Below are 22,205 nucleotides of genomic sequence, written 5' to 3' on the forward strand. Positions count from 1 at the left end.
GCGGTTCGGATGTTTTGTTGGGGCAAGGGACATAATGATGACCAACATATTATTCCTGCCTTACGGTGCTTGTGAGGTGGTGGAAGAAAGTGACATGCAAACAGATGCTATGAGAGGCTTGAGGACACACAGGAGACACACACAACTTTAATGATGAGATCAGAGGTGTTTTCTCACAAGGATGGGGTAGACTGAAATCTGAAGTAATGCCTAGCCAGGTGAAGGGGATTAGGAGAAAGTGGCATGAGGAAGCGCACTCAGGACCACAAGAACAGCAAGCTTTTTCTTTGGCCAAGAGGAAACAGTGGTTTTCTGGAGACCACTAGAAGTTTACTCTGGCTCAAGTGTTGAGCAAGGGAGAAATGGTGTGTTGGAAAAATGAGCAGGGCACTGCAGGTGAAAAGCTATGAGTGGTGAATGAGCAAATTTAGGTATTGTCTGAAAGGCATTTAAGCCCAAGAGTGACATAACACCCCCTACATTCCAGCATCAGCATGGGAAATGGACTGAAGGGGCCCTAGACTGATAATTAGGACCATTGGTCCTGAGCCAGGCAGTGATCGTTGCCTCAACTAAAGGCAACTGAGACAAGGGAACGTATAGGGGTGGTGGAATACAGAGGGTAATATTTGGTGATTAGTTGGAAGTAAAAGAAGAGCAAAGATAGGTGACCAGGGTGTCACCTGGTTTTCTAGATTACCAGAGGTATGCCAAGATGGAGAGAGCAAGAGAAGGAATGGGGGGGGGGGGTTGGTTTGTTATATTTAGGGGGAGGGAGCTGGCCACATTTACCATGAGATCCCTGAGAGATACTTATGGGACAATGTCTGTGGGTATATAGAAGGTTTAAAGTTTAGGTAGAGTCTTAGGGTTGAAAGACATTATTAGGGAGGAGCAAAAGTCAAAATCCAGTTGGTAATTTAAGCCTTTAGAAGTCCTAAGTTTACCATGGTTCTTGAGGAACAACACATGAATTGTATAAGCCATAAGGAGGAGCCTGAAATATGATTGAGAAGTCACAGCCCAAGAAGGAGGAGGAAAGTCTAGAATGTTTGTCATCAAATCCAAAGGTAAAAATATTCCAAGAAGGAGACTGTGGTCAACAAGCTCCTATTTCAGAGAGGTAAAAAAAAATGTCACCATAGAAAACACTTCTATCTGTAATAACATCAGGAAGAATGAAATATTAAGGTGTAACCTTAACCAAAGACATAAAAGATTTCTTTTTTTTTTAAGATATTATTTATTTATTTGACAGACGGAGGTCACAAGTAGACAGAGAGGCAGGTGGGGGGTGGGGGAAAGCAGGCTCCCTGCTGAGCAGAGAGCCCGATGCGGGGCTTGATTCCAGGACCCTGGGATCATGACCTGAGCCGAAGGCAGAGGCTTACCCACTCAGCCACCCAGGTGCCCCGACATAAAAGATTTCTACACTAAAAATGATAAAACATCATTGAAAGAAATTACAGAAGACACAAATAAATGAAAAGACATCTGTGTTCATGGACTGAAGAATTAATATTGTTAAAGTGTCCATGCTACCCAATGTGATTCACAGATTCAAAGCAATCCCTATCAAAATCCTAATGTACTTTTTGGCAGAAATGAAAAAAAAAAATCCTAAAATTCATGTAGACTCTCAAAGATCCCCAAACAGTCAAATAAACAAACAAACAAAAGCCCAAAAAGGACAAACTAAGTTGAGACCTCATACTCCCTCATCCCAAAACATATCACAAAGCTTCAATAATTAAACAACATGGTACTGACATAAAAACAGACTTATAGATCAGTAGAACAGAAGAAGGAGAGCCCAGAAATAAACCTTCATGTCTGTGGCCAAATGATCTTCAACAAGGGTGTCAAAACCACACAATGAGAAAAAGAAAATCTCTTTAATTAGTGATGCTGGAAAAACTGGATGTCCATATGCAGATTGGACCCTTACCTTAGATCATGTACAAAAAGTAACTCAAAATGGATTAAAGAATTTAATGTAAGACCTACAACTATAATACTCCTAGAAAAAAATTACAAAAAAGTTTCATGATATTGAAATTGGGAAGTCATAATAAGTCATTATTTATTGGATATGACATCAAAAGTACCCATAACAACAACAAAAAAAAAGAATAGACAAATGAGACTACATCAAACCTAAAAACATTTGTTCATAAAAAGAAAACAATCAACATGGTGAAAAGGCACTCTCTGGAATGGTAGAAAATATTTGCAAATCATATATCTGATAATATCCAAATGTATAAAGAATTTTACAACTCAACAACAACAAAACAGGTAGCAAAAGACTTTGCACATTTCTCCAAAGAAGATATAAGAATGGCTAAGAACCATATGAAAAGATGTGCAGCTTTGCTAGTCATCAAAACCACAATGAGATACAATCTTGCAGTCATTACAGTGGCCACTATTTAAGAAACTAGAAAATAAAAAGTATTGGCAAGGATATAGAGAAATTGGAACAGTTGTGCACTATTCCTGGGAATGTGCAGCCACCTTGGAAAACAGTATGAAGTTCTTCAAAAAAAATTAAGAATAGTTATGATCCAGCAATACAACTTCTGGGTATACATCGAAAAGAATTGAAATCAGGGCCCTGAAGAGATATTTGCAAACCCATGTTTGTTGCAGAATCATTCACAACAGCCAAGAGGTGGAAGCAACTCAAAGGTCCATTAGCAGGTGAATGGGTGAAGAAAATGTGGTGTATATATACAATAGAATATTATTCAGCCTTAAAAAGGAAGGAAACTCTGACACATGCTACAGCATTGATAGACCTTGAGGACATTGTAGTCAGTGATGTAAGCCAGTAACAAACAAAGAAGAGCTATATGATTCCACTTCTCGGCATTTCTAGAGGAATCCAGTTTACAGAAACAGGAGGTAGAATGGTGGCTGCAGGAAGCCAGGGGAGGGAGCCAGGGGAAGTTCAATGTCTACAGAGTTTTAGTTCTACAAGATTAAGAAGTCCTGGAGGTCTTTAGTAAAACAAGGTGAATGTACTTAACACTACTGAACTGTAGTACTCTTAAAAATGAATGCGATGGTACATTTATATCATGTGTTTTTTATCACAACTTTTAAAAAATTTTAATGAAAAAATGGCAACCATATTGGCAGTAAGACAGTGGTAGGTGACGGTGATGACAGCAAGCTCAGGCATTTGGGTAGAAGTTGGGTTCTAGGAGATGAGTAGTGTGTGACAGCCAAGAAGTGAAAATGAATCCAATCCTTTCTTCTCAGACTTGTCATCCTCAAAGCTTCCAGACAGACCACTCATTACTGACTGATTCTTAATGTTTTCAGATACATCACCCCTATTTACTATAGGGCTATCAAACCCTTTCTTCCACTGCAGCATGCATGGAGAAGGATGTTTGCACAACACACAAGGTAAACAGCTGGAAATCCAAGGGTGTTGGAAGCATCAGACATCCAGGATTCCTGCTGCTCCAGGAAACACGGAGCTGCCCAGGGGCCAGAGGATCAATATCCTCAAGAAAATCAAATCATTAGCAGCTGGGGGTTAGGAAATGTTGTTTACTGGAATCCTTTGATGTTACTTGACTCCACTTGAAGCCACTCTCCACCTTTTGGTTAGAAATGACTCTTCAGTTGTCAATTTATATACTACTCCCCATAATTTTCCATAATTTAAATCTCAGGAGGTCACTTTATATAGTATTTGCTCGGCTATTTCTGAAATTGCTTCATTGTTAGGGCTTTGTTTAATCATAAATTCTTATGTCCATAAAGACATGAACGGCACTAAGATCAGTTCAAAGAGATGAAGCGACTAAGGCTGAAAACCATTCGGATCAGGGTTCAAGCCAAGAGGCCACTAAAGAGGCTCAAAATTTGGGGATATCAATTATCAGCATTAGACATGGCCTAGAAATCCAGAAGTCAATGCGAAAAGGGGAGAGAGCCAACCAGAATTTTGGAGTTAAACTGGCAATAGTCAGGGATCAGGGCATCAAACAGAGGAGGAACCTCTCAGAATTTATGTCCTCTGGGCATTCAGTTGTATCTCTCAAAAAGATACATTGAAACCCTTATTCCCTAGTACTTGTGAGGGTGAACTTATTTGGAAACAGGGTATTTGCACATGAAATCAAGTTAAGATGAGGTCATTATGGTGAACATTCATCCACTCTGATTGGTGTCCTTACATGAAAAGGAGAAGAGAGACAGACAAACAGACAGAAAAGAACAGGATGTGATGAAGAAACAGACACTGTGAGGCATCTACAAGCTAGGAAGCACCAAGAATTGCCAGCTGTCACTGGAAGCTAAGAGAGAGGCTTGGAACAGACTCTCCCTCAGAATCCCCACAGGGCACCAAGCCCACAGAACCTTGATTTTGGATTTCCAGGCTCCAGACATGTGAGACAGTAAATTTCTGCTGTTCTAAGTCAGCTAGGGTTGGTACTTTGTTACAACTTTGTTAACTCAGGAACTAATACAACCACCAGAGTCTTGGTCTCTGGCCTCCAGAAGTAGTGCTCCCTTTTTGGTGCTGGGAAGTAAGCAGCTGAGAGTATGGCATAATGGGAGGTAACAGGTTCATCTCAGGATATATATCACCAACCAAGAGCAGCTTTCTTAGCAGCTGAAATCTTCACCTTCACTCTTCATCAAGTAAGTCAATAAAAAGTGAGTTTTATGAATTTGAGACTTTCTTGGAAGAAGAGTTTCTCTAAACCCTTCCAAATTGTCATTCCATGAATGACTGACTCAAACCAGATCACTCATAGACCCTGTTCTTGGCCTTATTCCACTGGCACTCGGAACTTTTTATAAATTACCTTAAGTCTCTCTTGCCTTTGAACAAACATAAAATGATTTCCCTACATTGATGAGTTGTTGGTTGTACCATTCGACAGTGGTGCTAATTCAGAATTACTTTCATAACATGTTTTTCTCATAACATTCTGCAAGACAATCTCTCAATTTTTTAAAAAATGGGAAAGTTTGTAGGAGAAAACATGCCCAAATTAGGGGAGAATCTCCCCGTTCAGCTTTGCCTAAACTCAGCACGTCCAGCCCTATAACTACTGCTTAGCTGTGGGGACTCTATCCTGTTTGCTTTCTGCAACCAAGAGAACAATTTTTTTTTCTTTTAATGAATGGCAATTTTTTTTTCTTTAAATCCTTTCACAGTTTGGGAAACTGGATTGTTACGGTTCTAAGGAAAAAGTATGATAGTATGACAGACAATTGGTTTTCAGTTTTATGAATAGCAAAAAGAATTTTTCATAGCTGTGTTAAGACTATAAGGAGTGGAGTCTATAACTAGTGTTACCCTGTGTACCTAAACTCCAAATATGAATACACTGGAGGTGTTGTCATTGCCTTGATCCCTTTTGGACTTAAGTTTAACACGATCCATCTGTTCTTTGTTCTGAGTCTCAGTCCATATACTTTGATTTAAGGACATACGTGAGAGTGTCAAGGGTGACTCTTGGTTTCAAATTCATCTGATGGTAACATTTGCTGAAGCAGGAAGCATTAGCACAGAACCCTATTCAAAGGAAAAATCAACAAGTCCATCTTGGGCATGTTGTAATGAGTTTGAGACTGAGTGGAGACACCTAACGGCTGCATGTGTACATCTAGAGTTCAGAAGGGAGGGCTGGCTGGCTAGAGATGCAAATATGGATGGTCAGTGTAACCTTCACATAGCCCCTGCTTACCATGTTTCAGGCACTGTTCTAGGTATGTGGTCAGTGAAGAAGCCAGACAAAAATCCTCACCCTCTCTGATTCTTTGGTTGAAGTGATGTTCTTTGTGTGGACATAACAGTGCAAGTTGTGAATCTGGGTGAGGTTGTATAGAGTGGGAAGAAAAGAGATTCTAGAACCTTGAAGAATAGTGTTTACTGTGCCTTACTGTTAGTGCAACACAAATAATCTCTCTGATTTTCTCCATGTATATTTTGACTTTCAGTTTTGTTACAAACTCTCTCTGTCTCAAGTTCAAGCTCCCAACAAGAGAAGGTCTGATGGTCCAGCTAGTCAACCTCATTCCTTCTAAGCCAGAATTTCGAATCTCTGGCTGCTTACAATGCTGGTCATCCCTACAGAAAGCTATCACCTTCTAAAAGGTCCAGATCCAGGCTGAACCACCAATAGTGCCACCCTTAAATGTGACAAGTTTCCTAAGACAATCCTTTCTTTCAACTCTCCACTGTGGCCTCTGCTATGGAGAAGCTAGCTAGACCCAGAAGAAGATGTGGGGCAGGCAAAGAAGAGGCTGTGTTCCCTCCCTGATTCCAGGTCAGATGTCACACCTGTAGCTCTGTGGGGTAGGGGTGAAGGGAAGGTCTGAATCAGGTAGGAGACTGGATTGGACTAGATTGATTTTTAATAAAAGGTGGTCAGAAATTTACAGAATTTGTGTAAGTAGAGCAACCAGTCCTCTTTTGATTTATTCATAATTCTGCTTCCCTGTTTGAGGGTTAATTAGTTCATTCTTGGCCTTTTCTTATATTCTCCTCAGTGTGCTGGCTCAGTAGTGGGCACGGCGGGAGATGGGTTGCGTCTGGCATTCGCACACACAGCCATATGACAATCGCATATTTTTTACTCTGATATTAACAAAAGAATGACTTAGATTATTTCTAGGAAATGAGAAATGTACATGCATGCTATTTGGTTTGATGCCGTTCCTATTTCCATTTTGCTTTGCATAAAATATGTTGATTAATGTGAATTTTCATAGTGCCTCTAATAAGCCTTTTTATCAAAGTCTGCAAAATTGAACAACTCTACAATCTGCCATAAGCCTACTCAGGAATGGTACTTGGAAAATGCATGATTGTTGCCTGAAAAGGAATTACTTAAGGAGACAGAACACAGCTGAGGTTCAAGACCCAGTGTGGGGGCTACAAAATGTGTGTCTCCCATACCTCCAATTTAAAGTGTTGTATTTATTTTATGACCAATACCATTCCTGATACTAGTTATATGTACACGAAGATGGAACAAAAAAGGAAATTTACTGTAGATAATGTCACACTGTCAGAGAAAGAAATTACAAATAAGTGAAGAGGAGATGCCAGGATGAACCCTGTGGCTGGATGGGCCTTATGAACTCAGTTTAAGATAGAAGATGGAGAGATACATATAGATACACAGATACATAGATACATGGGCAGATACATATATATGATCTCAGGTTGCGTAAGACACATCCATCCATACATAGGTGGTAACTTTAGATATATATGTATAACATGTATATACATCCATGAATTCTCTGGCTCTTTCCTCTGAGAGAACTTAGAAGCAGTGCTATACCAGTAACAACAAGCAAACCCAGTGCCACGATTTTCATTTCTAAATACCGTTCTCCAGCAAAGCAAATCAAGACTCTTTGTGGAGAAATGGCTGATTCTTGAGCTCAGTCAGAGAAAACACAGGACAAGTATTTTGTGGAGCCCAGAAAGTAAGGAAGAACTTATAAAAGAAAGGAAAAGGAAAAGGGAAAGGGGGACACCTGGGTGGCTCAGTCAGTTAAGCGTCTGCCTTCAGCTCAGGTCATGATCCCAGGGTCCTGGGATTGAGTCCTGCATTGGGCTCCCTGCTGAGTGTGGAGCCTGCCTCTCCCTCTGCCTGCTGCTCCCTCTGCTTGTGCTCTCTCTCTCCATCTCTGAGAAATAAACAAATAAAATCTTAAAAAAAAAAAAAAAAGAAAGAAAGAAAGAAAGAAAGAAAGAAAGAAAGAAAGAAAGAAAGAAAAGAAAGAAAGAAGCATGTCGAAAAGAGTAGAGGAACCAACTGAAAGAGCCTCCAATGGCCAAAGCAGGAACAATTAGAGCCATAAAACAAATAACAATAGTATTAGATTCTTAACCCAAAGAATGAAATAAACAATGAAAACCCATACTTATGTATAAATAAAGGATAGAATTTAAAAATAGAGAAGTGCCAACTCTTCCTTACAGCATAATCCCAAGTAAATAGAGAGGAATAGAAATAATAGAATCATAAATGAGGAAAATAGAAAATCTCCATTAGAAAATTACAATTACAGTCACGACAGGTGGGTTCTACTGGTGGATGCTGAAATTCGTGTGAAGCTCTAAGAAGAAATAGGGTATTTGTATGACCTCCAAGTTTCTCCCTTCAAAATTTTCTTTTTTTTTTTTTTAATTATTCTGATGGTTTTAACATGTGTCTACAAATTCTTTGGTACTCCTCCCTCCTAAGAGATAAACCTTAAGTCTTCTCTCCCTAACCATGTGCCAGAGCTGGTGACTTGCTTCTACCTCATAGTGTGAGGAAAGGGTAGTGTAAGGACACTTATCATTAGAGTGGAGAAACCCAGCAGACACACTTTACACCTGGTTACAGTTGCCATCACCAATATTAAGACTATTGGTGTCATGTTCCCCTGATATCATGAGATAAGTCTATCTCCATGATATTTTTACCCCAAAAGCCATAATAAATCTTGAGAAAACATTAGACAACCCCAAACTGAGGGACACCCTACAAGTTACCTGTCCAGTATTCCTTAAAACAGTCAAGGTCATTCACAAAAAGGGAAGATAGGAGAAACTGTCACAGCCTAGAGGAGCCTCAAAAGCCATGACAATGAAATATAATGGTCTACCTAGCGTTGGATCTTAAAACAAAAAGACACTGATACAAAAACTGGGGAATTCCAAGTAAGTTCTGCACTTTCAGGTAAGAGTATTTGACCAAGGTTAATTTCTTAGTTTTGATGAATGTTCTATGGTTACGTAAGATGCAAACATAAGAAAAAGCTGGGTCAAGGGCATACAGGAACTCTGCACTATCTTTGCAACTCTTATGTAATTCAAAATGATTTCAACATAAGGCTTTTGTTTTGTTTTTTGTTTTTTTATTTGTTTTTAGATAGGATAAGGATTTTCTATGGTAAGCTCCAATAACACAACATATAAATATAAATTCATTGCTATGTGGTCTGGTGCAAAGATGCATACATCTGTGAAACTTTAGACCGTGAATATGTTATATAGAATTTATAGTTAGTTATGCTCTTTTGATCTTAAAAAGTTGAGAGCATGCATTTCATCAGGACCCAAACACTCTCTCTGATTTTGTTTCTAATAGAAAATCTGATGAGGCTTGTCGCTTCTCTTTCTTCATCTTTATCAGTGAAATAACCCAACCGAAATTGGGAGACTTGCTTGTACTGGTCAAATATGGCTGCTTCCACCTTGTGAAGAACCTAAGAAAAGGATAATAAAACGAGGAGAAATAACACAAACAGGCCACTTCGGCCTGTCTTTGGGACTCCACTGATTCTGCTTTTTTTTGTTCTCCATTTCATCACCATTGTGTTATCTTTGTCCTGTGTGTGTAAAAGTGTGGTGTGAGGCCACAGGGCACAGAGTCCTGCTCTTAATTTAAAATGTGTTGTCTTAATAGGGGAAACATGCACATAATTAGGAAGTTATGGTGTAAAGGCCTGAGCACTAAGGTTGTAGAAAACACAAGGAATGTCAGGGAGGACATGTCTAATACAGATTAGAAGCAGGGAGGGACGATGTGTCTAAAAATGATGAATGTTGTTAGCAAAGTGGGAGAAAATATTCCATATTCAAGAAACGGCAGGTACAAAATTGCAGAAGGAAAAATGCATCTCTTGCATCTCTTGCTTGAAAATGTTGTTTTGATGAGGCTGTACGAAACCGATTTTAGAAGCTCAGGCTCCAGAATCAGAAAGATTGCGGTCACACCCCAGTGCTCCCACTTGCAGCCGTGCGACCTTGGGTGGCTGATGGAAGCTCCTGTGACCTCAGCTTCCATATCTGTAACATGCTAGAGCCCAGAACTACACCCAGGGCTAAACTAGGGTTTGAGTAATGGTAGCGAGGCCAAGTGTCCAGCATAGTAGTATCTAGCACTCAGGTTTACTAATTCAACTCCCAATTAATGCTATTCTGAGAAATCTTCCTGGAAGAGATGGTTTTTGAGGGAGTTAACCGAGAGTAGAAGGAACGTGTGTTGCATAGGGGGCACAGAGAGAGGTACGTTCGCAGGCACACATCTGTGACCTGAAGTAGGACTGCGGGAGGGACATGCAAGCCAATATTGTTGGAGTAGAAAGAGCAAAAAAGGCACGGGGAGGTGGTGGGGGTGGGGGGAGAGAAGGTCATTTATGCCATTTATGCTTCTACACACAACTGACCATCCTTGTGTTACTTTAAGGACCAGGAACATGATGGTGTTTCTTTTTCAAGCGTTCTGTAAAGAAAATGGGATTCAAGGGGCAAGATGGAAACCCAGTTAGGGGAGTTTAAGGAGTGGCATAAGATAAAAAAAAAAACAACAACAACAACAACAAAAAAAAAAACACACACAAAGCAAAACAAAAAACCCAAGAAGCCTGAGAGGCCGCTGGCTTCAGCAACACGGGAAATGTGGGTGACTGGTGAGAGCATCCTCCCTCCTAGGGGCTGGAGAGAGACCTGAATCTGAACCGGAGGGGATAGAAGATGAGTAGGAAGGTAGTGACGAGAAACAGCAGACTGTTTTGAGCAGAAGTTTGGAAAGGGAGGGGACCGGGGAAGAACACTAGATCGGGAGAAATGTCCGGCACTCTCTATGTAAATCAAGAGTCTTGAGAAAATAAACCACACGGTGAGAGGCAGAAGCTGGAGAGTGGGAAAGGCTGAGGGAGTCCAGTGCTGGTCGGAGGAGAGAGGGCGGACGGCCCAGCGGGTGAGTGTCCCCTGCATTCGTCCTCACTTGCTGAGGTGAGAGCACTTTCCTGCAGAGCCGGTACTGACAGTGACATCGTGAGAGCTGTGGGTTTTATAGCACATTTCCCTTGAGTAATCCAAATTGTAGGCAATATGCCATCTCACTTATAGATCTGGCATTTATATAAAAGAAGGAAGATCCTCATTTTTCATTTGAGGATGTTGAAATCCAAAGTGGTTAAGGCATTGTAAAACTGAAGAAATTTTAAATCTACATCTTCTTACTTTTTTTTACTGTTTTTATGGAGACTATGTTTTCTCCAGTGTTTTCTAAATCAAAACAGGGAGGACAATTATGTGAGCGTATATATATATATATACACACACACACACACACACACACATAAATATATATATACACATATATGCGCACACACACATATATACATATACATATAGTGAATTCCCTCTGGTGTGGGCTTTTTCCTATTACTTACTGAATATTTGTCTCATAACAAGAACCAACTATCTAGTTTACATGGAATTCTAATATAATTTCATCTGAAGTGAAGCAAAAAATGCATTTTTTATCATAATGAACATGTTTCTATGACTCAGTAAGTTTCCTAATGGAAACAACTGTGTCTTGGTTGAATAACACAAGAGAAATATAATGTAAAATAGAGGTGTTTAGGACCTAGGAGGGGAAAAATACCAAAAGCAAACTGTTCATTACTCCTAACTCTACGAAATCATTAGGTCCATTAATAGGATTTCAAGGGACCATCATATAAGGAAAACTTACCCATTCAACATAATTTGGTATCTGGTATTGAATAGGGTTTTCCTCCCTCTTAACTTACATTTGTGTAAGTGACAAAAATGTTACTTACATTTACATTACGCTTACGTTACATTCTTGGCTAGCCTAGCCTTGTCACAACTGGTACTCACACTGCTCCCCAAAGTAACCTTCAGGACATGTCAAGTCTGTAAGATCGTAGGTTTGGCACTGTGTATGTCTTAGGGATCTCATATGACGGTATAAAGTAAGAGCGCTTCATAAGTGCTCTGCTGGTCTCCCAAATCGGGAAGCACAAAACAGCCTCCTAAGTCCCCAGGGCACCAGCTCCCCAAAGAACAGTCCTTCTCTCCCCCATTCTCTTCAGGGCCAGGCTGTAAGGGTGACTGAGTAACACCTATGAGTCTGTTGAACAATGTCATGAAAGAAATACCGCATGATATCCATCAACTGATGTTATGAAGCTACTGGAACATTTTGTGGTGCCAGCTGTCATATTAAAATGTATATTTTGTCATCCACAAGCCAAGAAATAGAGCCCTCTGGTGTGTATCAATAAAACCCCAATTTGACCTTGGAAGTACTGGATATATTCCAGATTTTTTATAAAAGTTGGGGGCGGAGGGGAGAATTAGTGACTTAAAACACTTTGTTTTAACGTGTATCGTAGTGCTATCTATGTTCGGTCATGTGGCTGATGGCCTTTTGCCCAGGAAAAGAAAAGAAAATGTCCTCCATTCTAAGAAACTCTTTATTGGACTCAACAGCCTAGTGAGGAATAATCTTTATATTTCAGATCAAGGTTTTATAGGAACACAGGGACACAGGGATATTAATAAACAACACGTTTGATCATTACTCCAGATAGCCCATCTGTTTTAACCCAGAAGCCATGCAATGGGGGTTGTAAAATCACAGATGTAAAATAGCAAGAGAAACTTGCCGGAAAAATAATAGTTTATGCTTTAAGAAGAGTCTCAGTTCTGAATTACTGTGTCATGTATAGATCCGGCAAAACTGGCCAAAGCCATTGGATAAAGAAACAAAGAGAACTCAGCCTTAATTGACTCAGGTCACAGAGAGGAACCTCTTTCTCCAGATTGCCTGTAATGTGGCCATTTTTCAAAGATCGAACTGCCAAAAAGTACTCTTCAGCTACATTACCCTACAGGTCTACGCGCATTTTTTCAAACTAGTGTGAGCTAGATTTTAAAATGAGAATTTTTCCCAAGTCTGAATGCCTTTTAAATTGTTTTCTTTGCAAAGAGCACACCAGAAATTACAAAAATTTTTATTTAACATAATCCTTCAATTCAGTTATTTGTTGCAACGTTTAGAAAGGAACTGAAAACTGAATAATGTTTGAATATTTTAACAGAAGAAAGCTCAGGCTGGATACGGAAGACGGAAACGATGAGGCAGAACAGGGTATGTGTCACTCAGAGCAATTACACCAGACTCTCTCGAGAAGCACAAGGAAAGCAAAAGGCTTTCAGCCGCCCAATGTGTAACCATATCTCCTCGAGACAGATGCAGAGCCACAGAATAGCACTGAGCTTAGATGATTTATATATTTTAAAGCTCAAGGTTTGAATTTTTCTCTTGGATTCTGATTTCTTTTTTGCAAATGTGGGGGTTTTTTTGGTTTGGTTTGCTTTGGTTTAACCATGTGAATCTGTTACAAATCTATCATCAGATCTATTTGTGACAGCCAGACTTTGGGCTCCGTTGAAGGCATTATTAACTCTTTCCTTTGTGCTGGTCTTTACATGAGCTTTTTCAACGTAAAGACTAAAATCTTGGGTTTGCTCCGCTACGTTCCTTCCATTCAAGGGTTATGATCTTTGGAATGATTTTTAAGTGAAGATTTACAATTACAATGACTATCCGTTAGAAGGTCTTCTTTTGTGGTATGGTATACTGATCTTAAATTATTATCCTGTATATTCAACATAATCCATATTACTCATTTCATCAAAGTACATTTAATCATTGAGAAATCTGTGCTTACATGCAAGAAAGGGTGACAAGTTTACCTAAAAGGGTTTATCATGTATTAAGAAACTTGAAAGTGGCTTCTAAGAACCAGGTTTTACTTTTGGGTTTACCCCGGCTGCTTCAACCTTGTCCCACTGCGCACCCTCCGCACACACACCAGTGCCATCTTGCTCTTGGGCCTTTTTTCTCTCATTTTGTGTCTTGGCCAAGGGCATGGACTGGGAAAGGAGACATGGTCCAGGTTATGGTGATTCATCGCAGTGAAGTAAGAATTAGATGACTTGGCTCCACTCCATCATGGGTCCTTTTTTCTTTTAAACTTTTTACTGCGGGGCGCCTGGGTGGCTCAGTGGGTTAAGCCGCTGCCTTCGGCTCAGGTCATGATCTCAGGGTCCTGGGATTGAGTCCCGCATCGGGCTCTCTGCTCAGCAGGGAGCCTGCTTCCCTCTCTCTCTCTGCCTGCCTCTCTGTCTACTGGTGATTTCTCTCTGTCAAATAAATAAAATCTTACAACTTTTTACTGCGTTCTATGATCCATTTAGAAAAAGGCATTTTGCTGAACTTCTATGAACTGAACACACCCAGCACCCAGAAGGTCGACTCTCTCTGAGGATCCCTCCCCATATACGCTCTAGTCACAATACTTCACCCCATCCCGGCACGGCCGCTGTCCAGACACTGCATAGGATGGAGCAGTGGTTTTAACTCTCTATAAATGGAATCATTCAGGATGTCCTCATGGGTGTTGTCAGGGTTCGCTCATTCAACGTTAGTGTGTAAAATTCACCCAGATCCTCGTACTTGGATACAGTTTATTGACTCAAATTCATAAAAATGTCACGATGGGCATTTGAGGAGTGCACAGTTAGGCATGGCCGTGGGCTGGCGAGGCTGCGGTGGGCATGTGGGTATGTCTCTGGTAGTTGTGCCCCTGGGCAAGGGTTGGCTGGGCTACTGGCTGTGTGTGTTCCTTTCTGGTTGATGCTGCTTAACTGTGAACAGCAGAAAGGGCACATGGCAGCTGCTGTTCACAAAGAGGCCCCTTCCTGCTCACAGAAGACTCCAGCCAGTGCCTCCACAGTGAGATCTGACACATCCGCCATCCATGTAGCCACCAGTCCTTGTTTGGTTTAACCGGCCTGTTTGCGCCTCTGGGGAGCCATGACACCTGCCACTGGAGATGATTTGCAGGATCCTGAAGAACCTTCTGTGTCATCAAAAAGACCTTCTCCTTTGCTCCTTGTGGTCTTACAGTTCCATCCTCAATTGATGATGAATTCTAATTCATTGATTCACAGTTCTATATTTCTACTGTCTAGAAGGTACCATAGAAGTAAGTTAAAAATAGGGGTGCCTGGGTGCCTCAGTGGGTTAAGCGTCTGCCTTCAGGCCAAGTCATGATCTCAGGGTCATAGGATGGAGTCCCACATCAGGCTTCCTGCAGGGAGCCTGCTTCTCCCTCTGCTGCTCCCCCTTCTTGTGATCTCTCTCACTCTCTCTCTCAAATTAATAAATAAAATCTTTTTTTAAAAAGAAGTAAATTAAAATAGAATCTTCTCCCTGAGTAGTTTACAAGTTTGGGAAGGAGTAAGTAACTCTAATGCAAAGTAGAATGAGACAAGTTCCCTTTTTAAAATATTAGGCAGGGGTTCCTGGGTGGCTCAGTTGATTGGGTGACTGCCTTCGGGTCAGGTCATGATCCTGGAGTCCTGGGATTGAATCCTGCACTAGGCTCTCTGCTCAGCGGGGAGTCTACTTCTCCCTTTGACCCTCCCCTTCTTGTGCTCTCTCTCTCTCTCTCATTCTCTCACTTTCAAATAAATAAAATCTTTTAAAAAGATAAAATAAAACATTAGTCAAGGGGACTATATTTTAATACTGGTAACCTACATATATTAACCATGATATTCTAGGATATTTGATTAAATGCTACAAAATATTATGTCTAAACTTATTCCGAACATTTATCGGTTCACCAATGGTAGCGGGAAGCTCAGGTGAAACGGCAAAGAGTCTGACTTTATTCTCTTCTATGAATCTAGGGACACTCAGCCCACGCCAACAAACGTATGCAATCAGCAAATGGATATTTTCTGCTTATCTCTCTATCCTTCCGGATAAACCTAAAATCCTTTCTTTCATTTGCAAGTTATATGCTGAAGAGTGTAGTTCTACCAGTGATTGTGTCCTTAGTCATTCCACATTATGTTTGTTTAGCTTACAAATATTGTAAGCTTGTCAAATATTGTAGCCGGACCTGAATAATGAAACACACCCGCCCCCTGCAAGGATCCTTGTCCTCCTAGTGATAGTCTCAGGGTAAAGAGAAACAGTGTCCAAGTCACCACATGCTGGAATTTCAACCACCTTATGTAGTGGATTTGGTAGTGAACCCCCAAAATCCATGTCCACCTGGAACCTCAGGATGGGACCTTATTTGGAAATTGGATTTTTGCAGACATGATCAGTCAAGATCGCACTGCCTTAGGGTGGACCCTAATTTAAATGATTGGCATCTTTGTCAGAGAAAAGAAAAGCAGACCCAGAGAGACCCAGAAACACACAGGGAAGAAGGCCTTGTGATGTCAGAGGCAGATAAGGCAGTGACGCAGCTACGTGGCTCAGGGAACAGCAGGACTGCCACAAAGCTGAGTCAAGGAAGGACTCCTTCCTACAGCCATCAGAGAGGACACAGCGCTGCTGGCTTCTTGATTTGGAGAGTCCAGCCTCCAGCATCCTGGGAGAAGCCTCTGAAAATAAAAGCAGCATCATCTTATTTTTTTTCCTCTCCCCCTTTGCTCCTTACCTTGAGCTTCTGGCACTTTGTACCTCAGCTAGAACAGCTCTTATGTTTGTCATTATCTGTGTTACAGACCCATCGCTCCGTTACAACGTGGGCTCCATGAGAGCAAATACTGTGTCTTAGATACTTTTGTATCCCCAGAACTTCACAGGGAACCTGGCCTTTGGGATTTGATTTATAAGTGACTCTACCGATATGTAAATAAATGAGTCAGCAAAAGCATGAATTAAATACCTCATTTCTGCCCCATCTTCTCGGCCTGTTTTTGGCCTTATATAATCGCTTTTCTCTCTGGTCTGATTTAACATATTAACTGCGTTTTCTTTTTCTCTGTGCTCTTCTTACCACACACAATCACTGACAAATACCTTTCTGCCAGTTATGCCAGAAAATAAGTCTCTTCCTTATGAATTTCTTTGTTTATATATGGAGCCATTTTTCTTTTGCTTTAGGATTTATTTATTTGAGAGAAAGAGAGAGTGCGCATGCACACTGGGGAGGGGCAGAGGGAGAGGGAAAGAGAGAATCCCAGGCAGACTCCCTGCTGAGCGCAGAGCCCACTGTGGGGTTCGATCTCACGACCCAGAGATCAAGACATGAGCCAAAACCAAGAGTCAGACACTTTACCGACTGAACCACTCAGGCGCCCCCGGAGCCATTTTTTTAATTGCCTGTATCTCGTGGAAATGCTAGCAGTCTGTGTTCTGCACCTTGGGGAGCTAATTCCTCATCACTCTCACCATCCGAGCCATCAGATGATGGGGAGCATGCTGCGGGGGGTTCCATCGGGGAGACAGGAAGGCAACGAACCCCAGCCTCCTCTTCTCCAAATGAGGTCACCACCCAAGTCAGAAATCCACGGACAAGCCTCCACATTAAATAAGACATACGTTGGCTACCGTAAAATATTAATACTATATGAAACAGAAATGTAAAAACAGTTTCTGAAGTCGATGAGAAATGAGGCCCGTCTTCTGAACTAGAAATAAGCCCATAATCTCACTATGAGTTCACAACCAATTGGACAACTGAGCCGTATATTGTATTGAAATTGGGTGTTTCTCCCAAACGCAGGGCTTCTGTCCTCTCTGGCCAGTTTGGACACCCCCCGCTTGGGGAGGAGGGAAGAGCTGCCACCTTTCTTCCCGTTATAAGAGTTATAAAAACGTTCTCGGCCTCCTACGCTCATCTTTCCACAAGCCGGAGACAGGCTGGCATTCTAAAGTAAAAGCCTACCCAGCAAGGGATGAGAAGCTGCTGGTGTTGGAAACATTCCCGAACCCCCCAGCGAGGCTGCCTGATGTGCTGGACCCTGGGAGAGAATCAGGGTTCCGAGATGCAGGCTGGGGGGCGGAACCGGAGATGGGCGCACGTGGAGAGGTTAGCCTTGTCAATAGAGAGCTCCGAGAAAAGTAAGGGAGGTTGCAAGAGAAGGCAGCCTCAGAGAGAGAATAAGGTGCAGTGAGAGGGGCAGAAGCACCCTACTCCAATTTTCAGGCCAGGGGTCCGCCGGTCAGATCTACCCTTACGGAGGCTCCTTCGCTCAGCACTGGTGCCATTTAATGATGTCATGTCTCAGGCTCCCTGACCTCTAATTCGTAGAAATATTAAACAGATGGGAAAAATAGAAAAACCATCCTGTACATAGATAGATGATAGATGATAAATACCATTTGCTTGTCATTTCTTGCAAAGATGTTTTCGGACATATAATGTAATAATTCCCAAGCATCTTTATAATGACATCAACAAGTCTCCCTGTAGGTACCAAATGCGTCGTTTCTGTTTTGAGCTTTCCTTTTTGAATCTGCTGGAATAAATGACTCGTTTTCCTGACCGTTTCGCTCTTTACACGTATTACCACTTAGGAGACTTTGGAGTTCCGTTTATTTTTATTCTTTTGGTTTCCTGTTCTAGCACACATCTGTATAAAATGACTTTTATGTTACTGTATATGTTAGAGATAAGTAAACAATAAAAATAATGGTTGGTGTGAAAGGGGGTTTATATTTAGCAATAAAAGAACCTAATTTTTTTTTTCCTTCGAATTATTTTTTCTGCTTTAGTTTTTTGCTTGGTTCAGTTTGGGTTTTGTTTTGCGGGTGGTTCAAGTTCCTGCGCACCCTGGGCCGGTAGGTGGCGGGCGGGAAAGCGCACTGGTGGGACTCTGCTGCCATCTACCGTCTGTCGTGCGCCAACTCACTGTTCCCCGATGCAAAAAAAGCTGGTGGCCACCTAGGACTTGAGAATACAGTAAGTTCCCCTTTTCCTTCTGCCTGTTTTTTTCTTTAGTTAAAGCAAAGTGAAGCGAACGCGGACACCAAAGAGAAGCTCCCTTTGCGACTTCGAATCTTTGAGAAATTTCCAAACAGACCGCAAATGGTGAAAATCTCAAAGCTTCCTTCAGATTTTACCGTTCCTAAAATCAGGTATTAACCCATTTATTTTGTTGTATATGCCACATACACTGTCAGGGATTTATCTTAAATCTGATTCAGCCCTTCTTTTAAATTCATGTTTGAAAGAGAGTATTTTTTTTTTCTATTTTTAAGTTATTTCTGTTCCTACTCTCTCTAGCTCTGTTTTAAAAACCATTGTCCCCTTTAAGCAATATACTCAAAACAGTCATTTGATGGTTGTGTTCGCCAAAACAAGAAGGTTGCTTCCTCCTGCTTCTCCCTGAGATGCCCCTCAGGGATTCCACTCCCCAGGTAACTGGCACAGATGCTCAAGGTTGCAGGTAGACCCCAACCTCTGACCTTCAGCCATATAAGGATAAACGTGCCTCTTGTGGCCTTTTATTCTCAGGTAAATAGAGAAATGCCACCAGTCGGGCTTCTGTATTACTGTAATAGCATTCATTTAGAATGTCATGTCTGATTATTATAGGTTTTGTCTTCCACTTCTTTTTTTCAAGCTTAAAAATTCTTTAATACATCTTAGACGAAAAACAGTATTGCTGTATAAAGACTGGCTTAAAAGCATGTTAAGTCTGTTATTGTTTCTTTATGCATCATAAACAATGTAACTATTATGGGAGAAAATGGTACCTCGTTCCTTCTCATCTTTAACCTGTTCTTAATTTAGCATAGATACAACCTTAGAAGGAAAACCCTGGTGAGATGGCTTGTCCAAAACTCTCTCCTCAAGCTCTAATGGACCCTTGTCTCCCATTTTTAAAAGAAAAAAACATGGCATTTCCCACTTAGGCTAATTTGGTTTCCTACCACTTTGCCCTTCAGTGAAGCATTTGCATAAATGATGGTTTAAAACATTTATTTTTAATAATTAAAGGCTATTATTTCAGTTGTAGCTCAAAAATTACAAATAGAAACAAAACAGTTGCAATATGAGATTTTTTATTTTTTTAGCGTTGCATGTGCATTTAATTTTTTTAATGTTGTGCTGAAATACACATGGCATTAAATTTATCATCTTAATCCTTTTTAAAGGTACAGTTTAGTAGTGGTAAGTACGTTCATGTTCTTATGCAGTCTACATCCAGACCCTTTTCTTTCTGTTGCAAGACCACAAAGCTATACACATTGAACAGTAACTCCCCATTGCCTATACTGCTAATCCCCAGTAACCACCATTCTACCTCCTGCCTCTAAGAATTTGACTATTCTAGGTACCTCATGTAAGTGGAATCATATACCATTTGTCTTTTTGTGAGTGGCTTATTTCACTTCGCATGATGGAACTATAACGTTTTCCCAAAGATTTTATTTATTTATTCATTTGAGAGACAACGCACATGTGTGTAAGCAAGAGTAGGGGAAGAGGGAGAGGGAGAGAGAATCTCAAGCAGACTCTATGCTGAGTGAGGAGCCTGATGCAGGGCTCAATCCTATGATCCTGAGATCATGACCTGAGCCAAAATCAAGAGTCAGCTGCTTAACAAACCGAGCCACCCAAGTGCCCCCAGTATGACATTTTAATGTAACTAGTTCTAAAAATAATTGTGTGGGGGCGTTATAAAAATATAAGACTGGTTATAGTGCCATAATATTTAAAATTCAAATGGAAATATATTTGCATTTCTGATTTTTAAAAAATTTTAACTTCAAAATAGGAAGAATAAAAGAGCTACAAATTAGATTCAAGATTAGTGGTTATTTGAAAAGAGGTTGTTTGAATTCTCACCATGCTTTGGAGATCAGATGAAGCAAGCTTCTTTTGAGTTATTTTGAGTTTTTCAATGTAAAATTATCTCTTGAGGATTCTTATGATGAGTAGAAGTCAGAGAGATGAACTAATTCTTCCAAGTCTTAGAGGGGATTTAAAAAAAAAAAGTATTACCACAATGGGATTCAAAAAAATACCATCAATGACTGAAAATTATTGCTTAAAAGTTATTTCAGGGACATTAGTTTTTTGTTTTGTTTTGTTTTTTTAAAGAAAACTACTTAAAATTCAGAAGCTTTCTCTAAATTAAGTACTTTGCTATCTAAGTCTAAACACCACTCTTAGCATGATGTGCTATTTTCTTTGAACCTTTGTCACCTTTATCTGAGCTCAGGCAAACACATCAGTGTAAAATGCCATCCATTTCATTAACGATGCTTGACATGTGTGTACTTCATTTGCAAAGGGAAAGTTTCATGAAGCAGTTCATTGATCGTCAGCAACAGGACACCTGCTGCCTCTTACGAAGCCTTCCGTCCACCTCTTCCTCGTGTGATCACTCCAAACGGTCTGCAATCGAAGACAACAAATACATCGACCAAAAAGTAAGAATCTTATCGAGGGAGAATAGAGAAGCGGTGGTGGGAGTGGGGGAGGGGGAGGGGCCAGATGAGGGATGGGGATTAAAGAAAGCCTTTGTTGTGATGAGCACTGGGGGTTGTAAGGAACTGGTGAATCCCTGAGTTCTGCTCCAGAAACCAAGACTGCACTAAATGTTAACTAATGAAATTTAAATTAAGAAAAAGTAAGAATCGCTACTTCAAATTACGGAAGTTTTCTTAAGCATATACGATACGATAGAGAAAAGAACTACATAACTTTGGGCTTATGTGGGGTCCTGACATCTAATGTCTCAAGAGAACAATGAAGGAAATAATTTTGTTTATAGAAGAAATCGTTAAACCTGACATTTGTAAATTTATGAATTTTAATTTCGCATTTGTCCACATCAGCTTTTGTGCTGTGCCAGATAGCAGCCCTGTGACTTTGAGAGGTAGAGAGCCTCCCCAACCCCGCATTTCCTCACATGCAGAAGACTGATGACTAACGGTCAGCCCAGGTTTAACAGTGGCCTGTAGGCTGCCTGTTGCAAGAGACCCTGTTTATTCCAGTTACTGTTTCAGGGGGAAAAAAACCAGAGCAAGTTTCTCTGAAATCGGTCAAAATAACTTGCGCATGCTTCGTGTGTGGCAGGAATTATCGCTACATATGTTAGCTTGTTCATGTTGTGATTTATCTCTTGATAATTGAAGAGTGGATAGGGAATTTTTTCCCTCAGATTCCACAGTTAGAAAATGAGAGATTGTGGTGCCGGGGTGACTCAGTGGGTGAAGCGTCTGACTCTTGGTTTCAGCTCAGGTCATGATCTCAGGGAGGTGAGGTGGAGCCCCATGTCAGGCTCTGCACTGGCCGTGGAGCCTGCCTAAGAGTCTCTCCCTCTTCCTCTGCCCACCCTCCCACTCACTCACTCTCTCCCCATAAAAAAAAAAGAAGAAGGAAGGAAGGAAGGAAGGAAGGAAGGAAAGAAAGAAAGAAAGAAAGAAAGAAAGAAAGAAAGAAAGAAAGAAAAGAAAAAAGAAGAGAGAAAAGAAAAGAAGGAAAGTAAAGAAAAGAAAAGATCAGTAACACATTTTGTAAAAGGTCTTGAACATTAGAGTTCACCAAAGCATCTAATTCACTTGCAAGTGTTT

The 22,205-nt window shown here is 40.8% G+C and overlaps 1 protein-coding gene across 3 annotated transcripts in view; it reads left to right on the plus strand.

The window, feature by feature from the left end:
- Nucleotides 1–22,205, plus strand: part of NALCN (sodium leak channel, non-selective) — a 313,018-nt gene that overhangs the window by 210,088 nt on the left and 80,725 nt on the right. For all 3 annotated transcript variants that reach the window (XM_032314978.1, XM_032314979.1, XM_032314980.1), the window contains 2 exons: nt 18,619–18,755; nt 20,921–21,059. In XM_032314978.1, the coding sequence (XP_032170869.1) occupies nt 18,619–18,755; nt 20,921–21,059 (276 nt within the window). The remainder of the gene's footprint in view (nt 1–18,618; nt 18,756–20,920; nt 21,060–22,205) is intronic.

This window comes from Mustela erminea, chromosome 15 (assembly GCF_009829155.1).
Source record: "Mustela erminea isolate mMusErm1 chromosome 15, mMusErm1.Pri, whole genome shotgun sequence".
Taxonomy (NCBI): Eukaryota; Metazoa; Chordata; class Mammalia; order Carnivora; family Mustelidae; genus Mustela; species Mustela erminea.